This window comes from Mustela erminea, chromosome 11 (genome assembly GCF_009829155.1).
Source record: "Mustela erminea isolate mMusErm1 chromosome 11, mMusErm1.Pri, whole genome shotgun sequence".
NCBI lineage: Eukaryota > Metazoa > Chordata > Mammalia > Carnivora > Mustelidae > Mustela > Mustela erminea.
Genome location: NC_045624.1, coordinates 72,398,576 through 72,415,253, shown reverse-complemented (window position 1 = coordinate 72,415,253; position 16,678 = coordinate 72,398,576). Strand labels below are relative to the sequence as shown.

The 16,678-nt window shown below is 36.7% G+C and overlaps 1 protein-coding gene across 4 annotated transcripts in view; it reads left to right on the top strand.

Annotated features, from left to right (window-relative positions):
• Positions 1-16,678, top strand: part of CDK14 (cyclin dependent kinase 14) — a 572,715-nt gene that overhangs the window by 321,504 nt on the left and 234,533 nt on the right. For all 4 annotated transcript variants that reach the window (XM_032304318.1, XM_032304316.1, XM_032304319.1 and 1 more), the window contains one exon: positions 6,649-6,769. In XM_032304318.1, the coding sequence (XP_032160209.1) occupies positions 6,649-6,769 (121 nt within the window). The remainder of the gene's footprint in view (positions 1-6,648; positions 6,770-16,678) is intronic.

Genomic DNA, 16,678 nt, shown 5'->3' with positions numbered 1-16,678 from the left:
TCAGAGCAAAATAGAATACTGCTTTAATATCTTTAAATGTCTTCTGCACTTAATTTCATTTTATTAGAATTTATCTTCAACGAATATTATTATTCAGTTGAAAGACTCTAACAGTTGCCAATCAAAACATTCTTAAGGGATTTTGGAATGCTGCAAAGACTAGCTTCTGTTAAAATAGAAATCTGGATGGAAAGGAAAACAAAGATGTTTCATCAAAGGAAAGAATTGTAATTCCAAAACTTTTTTTTCTACTTTAAGCAATACCATGTGATATTAAAGATATGAAAGTACCCTCAAATATCCACATTTCCTGCTCCCTGTGATGGCAAAAATGGGCAAGGGGATTGGAAAAATCCAGCTTTCATAGTGCTTATAGAGAAAGATTGAGCATTGAAGTCTTTTATTATTTTTCACATTAAAAAATATTTCAGCCAAATTTTAGTTTTCAGTTAAATTGATTTCAACAAGTGTAGGTCATTATTGTCTAGGATGTATTTTGAAATTCATAAGTTTTGCCATGAACAGACTTGAGGTTAGTATAACAATCCAGCAAGACATGAGGAGTACCTAAGGAGGAAGAAAAGAGGGAAATTACAAAGTATAATCTGTTGAATTTTGTAATTTTATAAATGGAAGGAACCTACAATGAAATGAGCCTTCTGGTTTTGGTGAATGGATGGATGCTGATGTTTATACTTTTTTTTTTAAGTTTTATTTATTTACTTATTTATTTGCCAGAGAGAGAGAGAGAGATCACAAGTACGCAGAGAGGCAGGCAGAGAGAGCCACCCAGGCGCCCCGATGCTTAGTGGTGAGTTCTACAACACGGGAAGAGAAGACATTAGTTGGAGAATTAAGGGCAGGAAGAATGTTTGTGATACCCATGTAAGATGAAGTGTACTTTTTAAAAATAGAAAAAAATAAAAAATAAAAATAGAAATCTAAAGTTTTAGGGGAAGATTGATGCTAGAGGTATTTATTTGGGATCATTAGCTTACAGAGAGTAACTAAAGCCATGGGAGTAAATAATATCACCCAAGAAATGTCATCAAGTATAAAGGGAAGAGGTTGAAGCCAGAACTCTGGAGGACACCAGAAGAAAATACTTTTTGTTTTGTGTGATGGTCGTTGATGGATACATTCTAGGAGCAGCAGTAAAGAATTTTCAGACTGCTTTAGCACATCACAAGATATTAATATAAATCCTCTAGGAGGAAGGGGACTCCATTAAAAATTTATATGAAAAAGGGGTACCTGGGTGGCTCAGTGGGTTAAAGCCTCTGCCTTCAGCTCAGGTCATGATCCCAGGGTCCTGGGATCGAGCCCCGCATTAGGCTCTCTGCTCCGTGGGGAGCTCTCTCTCTGCCTGCTTCTCTGCCTTCTTGTGATCTCTCTGTCAGATAAATAAATAAAATCTTAAATAAAACCTTAAAAAATTTATTTGAAAAAAGACATTTCTGACCCATTTCCAGGACTATGGAAAATTTAAAAAAAATATGTATATATATGTATGTGTGTGTTTGTGTTTGTGTGTGTATGTATATAGGCATATATATGCCTATATATGCCTATATTTTATATATATATATATGTCTCCCTCTGCCCTTACGCTATGGACTGGCTCATGGAATAGAGAAGTCTTCTCCTTTCCCGCCTCACTGCCAGATGGTAAAATATTACCCAGGTTTTTCTTGTCTGTTTGGAATCAAGTTGTGAAGAAAAGAGCTGCTCTTCTGGAAATACTGATTTTGTAATTAAGAGCAAGATACTCTTTTTCTGATTGTTTAGTTTGGGGAATGAGGTACGTTGAGAAAGACGTGGGAGTTGCTATAATATAAAAACAAAACTACTGATAGACACAAGAGTGGCACATCCTGTGGGATATAGTGGAACCTATGCCTTTATAGCATATTTCAGTTGATATTTGCAAGTTCATCTATCTTTTGCCATTACTCCACTTAATTAGAAAGAAACGAGTCATTGTTATCAGTTCTTTCTCAATTCCTTGGTCAATGAATTGAGCAGAGACATGGGAGTTATCATTCTTGAACCCCTGTCCTAGGTTTAGCAACTTTCTTCATAAAATTAGAGGCTACTCAATCACTAGCCAATCTTACCACATGCGCAAGGGATGCATTGGAATTTGAAAGAGTAATGAGGTGTGCAGTGTGCGCGGAATATAAAATCTAACATGTATCTGTATACAGCTAAGAGAAAGTTTCCTGTTTTTGGAAACTGAAACAATTTACTAGTGAAATGCATTTACTCCTGGACTCATAGCGCATTTCCTGTACTGACATGCAGATGGCTGTAGGCACTTGTGATTGGGGTCATGTTGAGTGCCCATAAGATATCTTTATGCCTATGCCTAGTGAGGAATGGGATAGTTCCAGATCTGAAACCTGTGACAGATGTGAGTTGGAGATTAGATGTTGTGAGAAATCACCTGTGGATGACATCAAAACATGGCATTAGCCACCGTTCGTTATACATATTTGTGAAAGCACTAGTTTGACTTGATAATCCTTGACAAAACCAGCAGTTAAGGGCAGATGGGGGAAGATCCCAGGAGACCATGTCACTCCCTATCTGAGAGGTCAAAGGAATAAATTTAAAAGAAGAGGAGTAGCCAGCAGTGTCCATTGCAGCTTTCAGAACTGTTAGGTAAGGCCTGAAGGGTGTCCATTGGTTGATGCTAACCAACTAGTCTGTTGAGGTCGAATTTTGGATGCATTATCACACAATTTATTTTGTGCCCCGCCAGAGGGTAAAACCAGGCTCAGGGTGGTAGCCGATGTTGGGATCACCATGTTATAGAGATAATATAAAGGGATTCTTTCATTGGGTAAGAAGCTAATTATAAAGTTTAACTCATCTGGAAGTCTAAAATTCTTCTGTGCTAGCTAGTATCAAGGTTGCCCAACTTGGAAGAACTGGCAGTAGGCTTTGAACAGCAGGACTTTTTACTCTCGTCTAGGGTTTCTCATGAGTTAGAAATGATAATGTGTTAAAGTGGGATACTCTGGATTGTTCTGTAAGCCATTTTAAGTGCCCGTAGGAACATGCACCCTTTTGTACGCACACACTCAGCTAAAGTGGTATTGTGCAAATAACTGTACTCATCTGTTGAGCATTACACTTTGCTTTTTGACTTTTAATTCAAACTAAACATAATATAAGAAGTTTTGATAATAACCCATGAACTTCATCCTTTTTAAAAGGTGGTGTAGCTCTCTTCCTGTAGTGTAACCATAGCAACTGACAGGGAACAGAGAAAGAAAGCTTTCACACATGCTGTGCTAATTAATCCTGTCCTATAGTTTTTCCTTCAGCTGGAGGATGCAGTTTAATATATTCTGCATGAGTAAGTGTGTTTTGATGCATGACTGTAAATACATGGCGATATCTGTACCAAAAATATTTATTAAAAATATTGTTATATATTCCGACTTCAGGGTATACCCTTTTTTTTATTCTTTTTTTTTTTTTTTGAGATTTTATTTATTTATTTGACAGACAAAGATCACAAGTAGGCAGAGAAGCAGGCAGAGAGAGGAGGAAGCAGGCTCCCTGCTGAGCGGAGAGCCCGATGCGGGGCTTAATCCCAGGACCCTGGGATCATGACCTGAGCCTAAGGCAGGGGCTTTAACCCACTGAGCCACCCAGATACCCCTATTCTTTGTTTTAATAATTTGTTTCCTCTCTGAAAAATTTTGGGATCTGTATATCTTTTTAACTGAACAGACATATTTTTAAGATGAAAGCCTTTTGTTTATCATCATATAGGACACCTTCCACAAGAAAATGTCTAAATTAACTATATTAAAGTGAGGTGGTAGAAGAGTTTTTCTCAAGCAATGCAGAGGAGTGTGTCTTTAAAATATAGTAAGATTCTTCAATATGACACATTAATATGCAGACCATTTAAAAAAAACTTAACACCTTAAAAAGTTAGATATTACAAGCTCATTTTCACTCTTTATTTGGGAACTACATGACCCATGTCAGTGGTGTTTGGGTAGTCCTTGACCTAAACTTGTGAGAAGGGGGAGAATAATGAAAACAAAGAACTTTGCCTTTTTATGTTTTTCATATTTAACCACTTTTACAAACTTATATTCAGAGTAAACAACTTGATCTGAAATCATATAATTATTTAGATTTATACTGTTTCTAGGTTATTTTGAGGTCTTATTCTCTTTAAAACTGGAAATACCAAAAGACAAAAACAAAAACAAAAACACCAACCTGGAAATACCACAGGTTTCTTTAATTAGCCTGGTCTTCTGAACTGTCAAAGAAGATCTCAGTTTTTTCATTCTCTCCTTCTTCTAGCCTAGTTTTCTGTCAAGAGGGTCTTAGAGGAGCCAAGGGATCCAGCCTCAATGTTTTTGGCATCCCATTTCACTTGATGAGAGCATATGGAACAAGTCAGAACCTATTTCAAGGACTTGTTCTTAGCTCTATGGTCTCTGTATAGAAACGTGCTCATTTGAGGAACTAAATCTTTTGATGGAATTATTAAATTCTGGAAACACTTTACCATCTAATTGTCCTACTTCTTGTGCAGTTTTACCTGAATTTAGGTAGGTTAAAACTTTGTAGAGAAAAGTGGAGGTTACTATGTAAATCTGTTATTAAAAGTAGTTGTTCCGGGGCACCTGGTTGGCTCACTCATTAAGCGTCTGCCTTTGGCTCAGGTCATGATCCCTGGGTCCTGGGATCAAGCCCTGCATTGGGCTCCCTGCTCAGCGGGGAGCCTGCTTCTCCCCCTCCCGCTCCCCCTGCTTGTATTCCCTCTCTTGCTGTCTCTGTCAAATAAATAAATAAAATATTTAAAAAAAAATAGTTCCATTCAGGTGCAGAAAAGTTGGGTACCATATATATATGTATGTATGTTTGTGTATAGTCTGTGTTTTAATATTGAATACTTATCAACATTAGCCAATTTATAATATACCATTATATTTTTTTAAGATTTTATTTATTTTTTGACAAAGAGAGACACAGCAAGAGAAGGAACACAAGCAGAAGGAGTGGGAGTGGGAGAAGCAGGCCTCCCACCAAGCAGGGAGCCCATTGTGGGGCTAGATCCCAGGACCCTGGGATCATCACTGAGCTGAAGGCAGATGCCTAAGGACTGAGCCACCCAGGCACCCCAGTATACCATTGTATTATTATAAAAACTGAATTGTAGAAAAAAATGAGTTACTATAACTGTAGTTGAATTAATTAGAAATTATTGGTCTTGTCAGCTGTCCTATTAATTTTAGCATTTTCATATAATACAGTAAAGGGAGTATCCAGTGTTTAATAAACAGCAGAAAAATCATGTTCCTAAATAGTAACATAAAAATATAAATAATCAACATTAAAATGAATGTGTTATGGTACATTTATTATAAAAATGTTATATGTGCTTTGAGCCTCACAGTGATAAATAACGGTTTTCACTTGTTATTAATGAACATGCCCATATAAAAATCTATCACATGGATTTTTTTTTTCTTTTGAGAAAGGACATCTATAGATTTTGTGATTTTTAAAAGAAGTTACATATTCATTGTAGAAAACTTGGGGGAAAAAAAAACCTTGAAAAATGTATTTAGTAAAGAAAAAAAAAAAACTGGAGGGGCGGCTGGGTGGCTCAGTCAGTTACGCATCCAAGTTTTGATTTTGGCTTAGATCATGATCTGAGATCAAGCCCTGCCTCCTGCTCATGCTGGGCATGGAGCCTTCTTAAGACTCTCTCCCCCTCTTCTTCTGTACCCCTCCCCAAAACAACAGCAGCAACAAAAGAAAAACCCAAAACTGGATAATCCCATTTTCCAGGGCTAACCACTGAAGACATTCAGATAGTTCCCGCCAGTCTTTTTTCTATGCTAAAGTACTTACTGTTATGAGGTCAAACTGAACATAATTCTTCACTTAACATATTACTGTGACCATTTTCTCATTTTTAAAGTTCTTAGAAAACACTTAATTTATCCTGTGGCATCTCATCATCTCTATGTTCCAAACTTAACTCTTCCTTTATCGTTATTTATGTAGGTGGTTTTCAAATAGAGTTTCCTGAACATTTTCCAGTAAGTATTTGACAGACCACTGAAAGGAAAAGTAGTTTTGGGACAGCCCTTTGAGAAAAGCATCATATTCTCTTCTTTCAGATTCATAATGCATATTAGAAAAATGAAGGGCACCAAGAAGCCTCACAGTATGAAGACCTGTTTTAACTTTTTAAACCATCTTTTCCCAAAATTATTTGACATTGGAATCTTTTCTCAAACTACTTACTTAAAACCCATAGAACTAGGGTTCCGTGAAACTTCCTTCGGAAAGTCCAGGAGATTTCTAAGCTTCTGAGTAATGTCTAATAGTTTATGAATTATTTGTTTGAAACTTTTCTGGAATTATATCAGATTTATGATGCTTGATTAGGAAATATAAATGATTATTGGTTACTAACATTATTTGAAACACGTAGGCAGCAATATACTTTCCCCAGCCTTTCTAGTAATCTCAACATAGCATTTGTGATTCTGTATTACAGTGTCATGTTTGATCTTTTAAAACTGTGAGCCTTCAAATTAAAATTTCCTTGTCTTATTAATGCCTATTAAACTTCTTTGTGTTTCCTTTAATCTACAGGTCTTGCAAGAGCAAAATCTGTCCCTAGCCACACATACTCCAATGAAGTAGTTACCTTGTGGTACAGACCTCCAGATGTCCTCCTGGGCTCGACAGAATATTCCACCTGCCTTGACATGTGGTGAGAAATGGAAGATTTACTCTAGCTAATTTATCTGTAATGCGCGGTCTGGGTCATGCCTAGACAAACATTCGAACAGTTTGAATGAAGATTAATGGTTCAGGAGTGTTTGCCTGTGTGTGGCAGGATTGCGGGATTTTTTAAAAAAACATGATTGGGAATATTCCGTAATCAGAGGCTCCCTTGCACATGGTGTCTGGGAATCGTTCTTGATGGACAGGGGCGGAGATATTTTTCTGTCAGTACAGCGATTTTTCTCCCTGAGGGTCTTAATTCGTAGCTGTCTTTTGTAACAAGGAGGCATGTATCTCCAAACAGCAGCGTGGATTGGAAATAGTAGGAAGCATGTTTCCAGTCAACAACAAAGCTCAGATTAAGTAGTCTAAAAATTTGGTGTAACTGTTAGTCCCTAGATTTGGTGTAGTACGCTCTTGAGAACTTGGTACAAATCATTCCAAATGAAACAAAACAATTACTTTTTAGAAATATCACGTAAGTTCAATTTCAGTAGAGTCTCAGTTTCACATGGTAGTTTAGCAAAACTTAAAAACCTACTATGGTGAGTGCTGTGAAGTGTGTAAACCTGGCGATTCACAGACCTGTACCCCTGGGGATAAAAATATATTATATGTTTATAAAAAAATAATAATAAATTAATTTAAAATAAAACCTGTTTAGGAGGCCCAAAGACTGACAAGATTTAATGCATAATTATTATTTATAAGGGATAATGAGTTCCCAGAGTGCCTGAGTGGTTCAGTGGGTTAAAAGTCTGCCTTTGGCTTAGATCATGATCCCAGGGTCCTGGGATCAAGCCTTGTGTCGGGTTCGCTGCTCAGTGGGGAGTCTGCTTCTTTCTCTCCCTCTGCCCCTCCCTGCCACTTGTGCTCTTGCTCTCTCTCTCTCTCTCTCTCAAATAAATAATTTTTTAAAATCTTAAAGTATAAAGTATAATGAGTTTCTAATCTAATGTGATCTAAATCAGATAATCAAATAAGGGAATAATCTTTTAGTACTCAGGAAAGTCTTCTAGAGACTCGAAAATGTCCTCTATTAATAGAAAAATCCCCTTTCTAGACTCAGGGTTGTGTTCAAAGTGAAACAAATCACATTGCGCTTGTGCTGTTTTATCATAGGAATCATCTTCCATGAATGGTTATGCTCCCGTGTATGAAATTCAGTTACATGTTCTTACAACGTTTATGACCTCTATAAAACTTCAGCCTGCGTTGTTTATCTTCCTGCCGAGTACTTACTTCACTGTTTTTCCCTCAGTAATCTTGGCTTTTAGTAAATTAGGCTGTAATGAGGCCTGGCATCTTTCCTGATGTTTTTGATCCAAACATTTTACAGTAAGAAAACAATCAAGTTCCTTGTGATGTAGGGCACAGTGTAGATTTTCTTAATTTAGGCTCCAGCAACCCCTCCCCTCTCCACCCCTTCATAGCCCTCCCCTCCCCCACAGCCGAATAGGATTTCAGAATCTGTGAAGCCACTGAAAATATATGCAACATTTTATGTACACATGGATATATTTATTTTTATGGGGTGTAGAACTGTAGCTTTCAATAGAGCTATAAAAGAATCTGGGTCACTAAACAGCCTAAAATCTATGGTCATAAATTTTGTAATGCCTCATAATAAATTTAATACCAAGTTAATGCATATTCCAAAACACTGAGAATAAAGCTGACCATCTATTATTAAGAAGCTGAGCCAATTCATTTTTTCATCACACTTTTTTTTTTCTTTTAGGATGGTTGTTTATACAAAATTTTTTTCCCCAAGACTAGGCAGAGGCTTGGGCAAAAGAAGTATTTTGATCATTAGTCATAATGGAGGAAAAGGTTGGAAATAAACGCCAGTTATCAGGATATCAGTTACTGTCTTTCTTATTCCCTTTGTTGTTCCTGTCTTACAGTTGATCATTATATCAATAATCATTAGTTAATATTCTTGAGTTATAATCATTAGTTAATCATTAGTTAATATTCTTGAGTTATGGAATGTTTTAATTTTTTGAGTATGAAAATTCTAGGTTGCCTTTCAATGAGGTCAGTTAAGGACTCTGCTAATAGAACATAGTTTGGAAATATTTGTGGCTTGGAGCCAGTTTCGTCTTTTAGTGCTTGGCAGTCCAGTTAAGTCTCTACACTCATAATCGGAAGAAGCTGTTTTTTATACACTAGTGGCTAATTTTTTCCAAACCTTTAAAAGTGCTCTTTAAAGTACAAAGAACCACATGGATTATGACTTGCTGATATGTCTGTTTCTGATACATGGTATTTGATTTCTACCCACCCACCCTTTTTTTCTTTCACATATGTCTGCATGTGCACGTGTGTGTGTGTGTGTGTGTTCATCCTCTTGAAGAAGGCTTGGGTTCTTTCTGCCAATTTGCTTTAAACAGAGACATAATGAAGCATAAGAAGAAGACTATTATTTAAGTGGAAGGGAGGAAAACTGATACAAAATAGAAGACCCCGAATGCCCTTTTGTCTGCATGCCAAGGTTATTCATTGCCAAAACCAAATAGTAAATGTGTTGTGTTTGAGCAGTTCCCATGCTTATTGGCTTTCCATTTTCAAGCCCTAAAATCTGAGTTATGTCTATGCTGTGCCTGTCATTCTGACTGTAATTTCATCGCAAGCCATTTTCTAAAAGCCATTTTGTTATTATTCTATAAGTCCTAGAAAATATATATATATTTTCAGTTAGAAGTTCACAGGGCACTGATTTTTGCATAATCTATGACATCGATGCTGGGTATTCACAGAACGAGACATGGGACTGTAATTGAGTCATGGCTCAGCTGCACCAAAGAGAAGTGCAAATATGAATGCACGGACAATAGCGGGGAGGCAGGTGGAAGTGGGTTCAGGCTATTTTTACAGTTCATTTACCATCCTGGGGCAGTAGGGTAGTAACTAAAACCTAACGATCCCTACACAGTGTTACATTTCCCAGTTTTCTGTTTAAATAGCCAGAGGCAATAAAAATATTAATGAAGACACATATGCATTAACATTGGCAGCAAGTGATGGAAAATCAGAGCTCTCCATGAGATGATTTACTGCTCTAGGTCTCCAGCACCGTGGCAGTGTGGAAACAAATGTGCAGTTCGAGAACTCAGCAGGAAACCTAGGTTTTGATACTTTTGTCTCCCTCCATGACGAAGGATTTAAGCAGAGGAATCAAATTGGACATTGTCTCATATATAACTTCTCTTAATTCTTGGATTTTATAACTCTTCAAAGTCAAGGCATAAGAAATCATCTTTAAGCTTCTAAACCAAAAGGCTTGTGAAGGACTGAGAACCACATTATAAGAAGTGCCAGTGTGAAAAGCAGCTTATCTGTGTAGTTCCTCCCCTGTTGGGGAGTTATGATGTAGCCGTGGATATTATTGCTGTAAATAAGCTTTAGGTTTCTTTACAGAAGCTCATAAACGTGTTTAGAGTGGCATTTGTTTTCTAAAGCGGAAGGTCACTTGGGATTATTTTAAGGGATTAATTTTTAACATATGGTGACTAATGTAGCTAATAAATAATAGTATCTCATCAACATCACAGTGCTTCTGGGGCCACGATGTCTGTGGCTCTACCTTGTGGCATCAGTGACAGTGTTCCCCAACACAACGTGTGAAGAACGAGAGCGCACCCGTCTCTTCCTTTCATCATCTTTTTAAAAGCTAATTAACATATTAACTATGCTTGTCAAAATGTGGGGCAAATCATTTATAAATAAGCCTGTCAAATGTAATGAGATTGCATATTAAATCATCCTTTTCTCTATTACATCTCTGATTTAAGATTAAAATTAATTTATTTAACATTGTAGCAGCTGGGTGATTAGAAAAAAATTTCCATACCAGTCTTGATATATAGAAAAATGTCTGTCTCTAAATTTATTTTGCATAGATCAGAGAAGAAATTGCCTATTTATTGAGTATTATAAGGCTGTTTAGCATTGATTTTTATTAAATAAGACTAATCACCATACATATTGGCAATGTATGGAGTTCTGCCATCATCCTTAATGACTGCTCCTGAACCAAGGAAATTTATGAAATAAAATAAGGACTTCCTAGGACTCAGGTTTGTTTTCCAGTGTTTTAAGAGAGAGAATCATAAAGAAGTTCTACTAGAGTGCCCACCCTGAAGATAAATTTGTTCTATATGAGGTCCTGTCCTGAGAAACTGAGTGACAGAAATAATAGTAATTGAGTCTAAGAAATAGTAATCATAATAGTAACAATAATAGATATCTTATTGGACACAAACTGTACTCTAAGTTTCTATCCTGCATTTTTGTCTTTTACATGTTAATTACTATCCTAGTGCACCATGATGCAGTGGAAGAAAACAAAACACAGAGAGACTAAGTAAGATAGTAAAGTTCATTTAGTTAGTAAATAGAGATAACATGCAAACTTAGGGCTAACTCATTGCAAAGCCCTTTCTTTACATAATCTCTTCTTAAGATGATTTCTAAGAAATTGGTTTTTATTTTACCAATAAAGTGATTCTGAAACACAAATATGGTAAAATTCCATTTTTATAATTTAGGTTATGCTCTGAGTCATTTTGGATCCTTTATGTGCTTCGAATAAAGTAGGTGGCTTTCACTCTCCCTCAGCTGGTTTATGGACTGCCTTTCTCCACTCATGTCAGTGTTCTGTGTCATGTGGTTTTACATGTAACTTTATTCAAGGAGGAATTTCTTTGAAATAAACTTAAAATGTGAATCACTGGATTGAATCCATTTTCACGAGACCTGTATCGATGCTGGCATGTATTTTCCAAACTCACCACTACTCATTTACCTCTCCTACTAAAATGAATGAATCCACTTTAGAAAGAGTGGTAGTGGGACACCCGGATGGCACAGTCAGTTGGGTGCCTGGCTCAGATCATGATCTCAGGGTCCTGAGATCGAGCCCTGCGTCAGGCTCCATACTCAGTATGGAGTCTACTGAAGACTTTTTCTCCCTCTCCCTCTGCCCCTCCCCACTACTCTCTCTTTCTCCTTCTCTCTCTCTAATAAATGAGTAAATCTTAAAAAACTGTATACATTCAAAAAGAATGGTAATGAGAATGAGAATTTGAGTGCAGGAGCTACATAAATTCATCTATCTGTCAACATTATTTACACATTTTCTTACTAATCGGGTCATAAGACCAAAGAGGATTCAAATCAGTCACTGTCCAAGGTAACAGCTCTTTAAGAGCTCTTGAGAATTCAAATAATACTTGCTTACATAATACATGACCCAATGACACTGATGTAGCCACTGATGATGCAATAGAACATAACAAAAGAACAGGGCATAGTCAGACAGGCATCTAGGTGGTTGAAAGCTGAGCTCATGAGGCAACCGTAGTTTCTGAGCCCATTTCTACTACTAGAGTCCCTTAAATTAGGAAGACCGTGTAGTATAGGATCCATACCAGGATACTTTTGAAAGTTAATAGTTATTCTGCTAGGGCAACAGGTGAAAAATAGAGACTTAACTGTGGCATGTGGCCATCTTTCTCATAAAGCACTAGAGCAATAATTTGTTAAATACTAGTAGTCAGAAGATCATTAATGCGTTTGAGTGCTTAATTCAGACCTAAGGACTGCTGGCTGCAAACTCACGATTCCTAAGTAGAAAACTTCTATTACATTTCTTAATGATGAATTATCTCCAAAAGTACAAGTCTTAAATGTTAGATTATTATGGTATTATAGAGTGGCTGCCAAAGTGTTGAATTTAGCAATGGCTTTGGTGTGCAGAGGGACCAGTTCTATTTTTCTATCAAAAGCTTAGCATGGTTATGGTTTTTACATCCCCTCTTTGTTCATCAGTGTATGTTTATGAGAGAAACAGTGTATGTGTGTTTTTAATGGTTATGTGCGGTCACTTAAAAGTGATAATTTAACTGAATAATAATATATAAAATGAGGTACTATGTGTAGTCTTCACTACTGACTATTTTAAAAATAAATTAAAATTTCCCTATTTTTATCAAAGTTGACAAAGTTAATGGCTATCCACAAATGGATTTTTAGATGATTTTTGAGGAGCCAATCACCATGACTAAGTTTCACAATATTAGGAAAGCCCTTGGTATATTCAGCTGCCTCATTGGTTTGTGAGAATAGCTAAGAGATGGTTGAATGTGAGACCCCTTAGAAAATTTAAAACTCCACAAATGCTGAGAATAGTTTTCTTATCAGCTTTTAATATATTAATCAGTTAACCCAAATATATTGTGTTTCTGTTGAAGTATTGCATCCAAGGGTGCTACAGGATACATCAAAGAAATGGAAGATGCTACATTTTGTTTTAGGGAGATTAACATACTGTTTATATCTAGAGAATTAGGAATTTTGGCCAAGGATGTTCTTCTCATCTTACTTTTGTGTGTGTATGTATGTGTTTAATTTGGAATTACATAAATTAAGTTCCTCAGATTTAGAGAACATTGAATGTACACTAGCACCTTTTATGTTTTGATTTATATATTTGGTCATGTAGGAATCTGAAATGAGTTCTTTAATCACGTAACTAGCAGTGGTTTGCTGTGTAAAGGAGAGGCAAAGTTGTAGTGGAAAACACGTTAGAAGCATAAATTAGTCTCTGCCACTCCTTACCTAGAGGGTGATATTGGTTGACCAAATCCCTTAACTGTCTTTATCTTCATTTTCCAAATCAGTAAACTATTTCAGGTATAATCAATAACTCATAGCCACATTATTATTATTACAACGGAAATAACAGCAAAAATAGTAAACTCCCACCTCACCCATACTTAACCCTCTTATTTCCCAGAAGCAAATACTTTCAACTCTCTTAGTATCTCCCTCCATATGTCTTAAGAAATTGTTCATATTGCTATTTATTGATTTATTATTTTAGACATTATCTGCTAAGCAGGTGTTATGGTAGATGAGGATTTAATTTTCTCCCATTACCCTCCCCCCACTCCACCTTCACCTCATGCTCGCAGGAAAGAGTCTGTATCACATTTTGACACATTCATATGTAAATATTATTCATGGTAAGTTAAGAAGTAGTCATGATTATGTAACCTTCTTCTGTAACCTTTTTGCTTTTCCTGGACTTCATTGATTGTCTCTGGTTTTTACTAGTCTTTGCTCCTATTGTTCATTATTTATAGGTATAAAATATTTGTCAATTACATATGAAAAATACTTTACAAATGCTCAAACATAGCAAATCTATCAATCCCATCTAATTTTCTTGACATCTCCCTCCCCCAACCTTTTCCTTGAAACTTTTCTCTCAGCTCTCTGATTCCTTGCTTTAACAGAGCTGAGTATCTGTCATGTTGTGACTTCTATTTGCCCCTCTACTATTGTTGTAGGTCCAAAGATGGTTTTTTTTCCCTCTCCAAATCTGTGCTCTGCCCATTGGTGCCCTGCCATGTGTCCTGAATGGCTAACCCCTATGGAAGTACATCCTCCAAGCTACCTTGGCTACTGGTTTCCAGCTGGGTTCACGCAATGGTCAGGGAAGAGAAGGAGATTGGATATTCTTCCCTAATTCTTTTCTTTACCCACATTTCTGGAAATGACTAACTATAACTTCTGTGAGTAAACCCTTCTTCCATGGCTCTAGCTGTCAATAGATTCCACTAACACTTGGCCTTTTTAATTCTAGGCCATTTTAATATGGCTATTAGTTGTAAGGCCCGTAATGGGTTCTGCTGTTGCTAGACTCGTAGTGTTTTAGTATGTCTTATTGGTTCCCTTACACCTCGGAAAGTAATCAACTTATTGAAGTCTGTTCTGATTTAGATTCATTTTCCTTCTGGACCTTTACTGGTTCCAGATTCCCTATTTCCTGGATTCCATGTCTTCCTTCTTTAGTATACTCAAAAAGAATGTATTAGAGATACAATTTTCAAATTCTTAGTTTTCTCACAATGTCTTTATTCCACTCTTACACATGATTGATAAACTTTGGCTGAGTATATAATTAGGTTCTTATTCTCCCTCAGAATTTTGAATGCATTGCTTAATTTCTTTAGAGCTTCTGCTATTGTTACTGAGAAATCTGATTCTATTCTTATTCACAGTCATTTGTATGCCCCCTCATACTTTTTCTCTGGAAAATATTAGACTCTTCTATTCCTGATATTCTTAAATTTCATGATAATGTCCTTTGGTTGCTTTTTTCTTTTTTTTTTTTTTTTTTTACATTGGTGCTGGGTAGATTCTCTTCAATATGAAGATGGAGTTCTTAGAAAAGTTCCTGAATTTTTAAAATGATTTATTTCCTTCCATCTTCCCTGTTTTCACTTTTGGGAAAATTTGTAATTGTTTGATATTGAAGCTCCTAACTTAATCCACAATTTAAAAAAAACATTTTTTTCTCTTATTTTACAACTTCTCATCTTTCAAACTTTTTATCTTTTCTTAAAAATGTTTAATTGCCGTATATAAGTGCCCATTTCCCTTTTCTCTGGTTTCTGTTGGAAGCTTTCCTTAAATATGGAGTTGGGAGGAATCCTTGGTTGTCCACTTACTTTTATAAACGAGGCACTATAAATCTGTATGTATACCTAGGGAGTACTAGTTGACCGATCAGTTCATTATATATATTGTTCAGTCAAAAAACCAGACTTTTCATTGGGAGATCCACACATGGAGTCAGTGTCTGAAGGCCTAGCCTTTGTTCTTCCTCAGATGCTGATTCCTGGCATCCAGCATCCTCAAGGCAGGACAGGAGAGGGGAGCGGATGGTCACATGGGCCAGTAAACATATTTTCCACTTAATTTCCCTTTTCTCAGCTATGTGCCTCCCCCGATCTCTTTAATTCTCAGTTTGAGGCCTTTTGGATTTAAGCTCTCCAGAGAATAAACACTTGGTGCCCTGCTGGTGGTTTGGGATGGAAGATGGTCAGAGAACACCTGTGGGTCATTTGCTTTGTACAGACTTCGAGGTTTCTGCTCTATTTCTGGTTGCAGAGTCATCTTCACGCTTTCTAGAAACTGTATCTCCTAGTCCTGAGCTTTTTCTGAGTTGTCCTAAGTAAATAATCTGATTATAACTCCAAGTTGTGACTGTCTGTGGTCGGTCTAGATTTGCCACCTTCATCCACATCTGAAAAAAATTCTCTCTTCATCCACTGGTGGTTCCTCATCTATTTATTTTATCCTTGCTTAAAATTTTATTCCTTAACTGACATTTATGTCACTTCAGGGAAGAAGGGGGCGTCTGTGCAGTTTGCCCATGTCCTATTCTTGAGAATGTAACATTCGTGGTTTAACTAGGGACAATTGACTACTAAGACCCTTGCCCTGTAGAAATTTGTGATTTTGCTTGGACACAGACGTGAGTTGTAGGTGCTAATTGGTGGGAGCCGATCACACAGCACAGTGCAGGAGGGATTGTCTTGACCGCCAGGACTTAGTGTGACAGTGGACATTTGTCATCCTTACCACTAAACTGTTTGGCATTTTAAACTGTGACATAATGACAACTTTAGTCATGAAAATAAACTTAAAGAGAAAGTATATGCTTTTTGAGGAGGTAGTGATGAAAGGGAATAGAATGTGAAGTGATAGTTGTTAAAAAGATAAAAATTGTACATGAATTTAAAGAATTGGCTGCAGAAAGCAGTCTTTTGGCTCTGTGGCCTGTGTGGATCCAGCATAAGCTTGCTATTAAAACAAGCAAAAGCGTTAGTAAAACTCTTCCAACAAATGTTCCGGTCAGTATAAAGTTTCTAATCCAGCGAAGGTAAAAGGGTGGACTGTTAATTGATGTGTGCAGGAAAGGAATGATTGAATGGAAATGTAACTGTGGAGCAACTAGGAGCTTGTATAAACATCATTGTGTGACTGTGGTTAGTAAAGGGATTTGGACGTCTGCTTCATACTGTTCATTGAACCATGG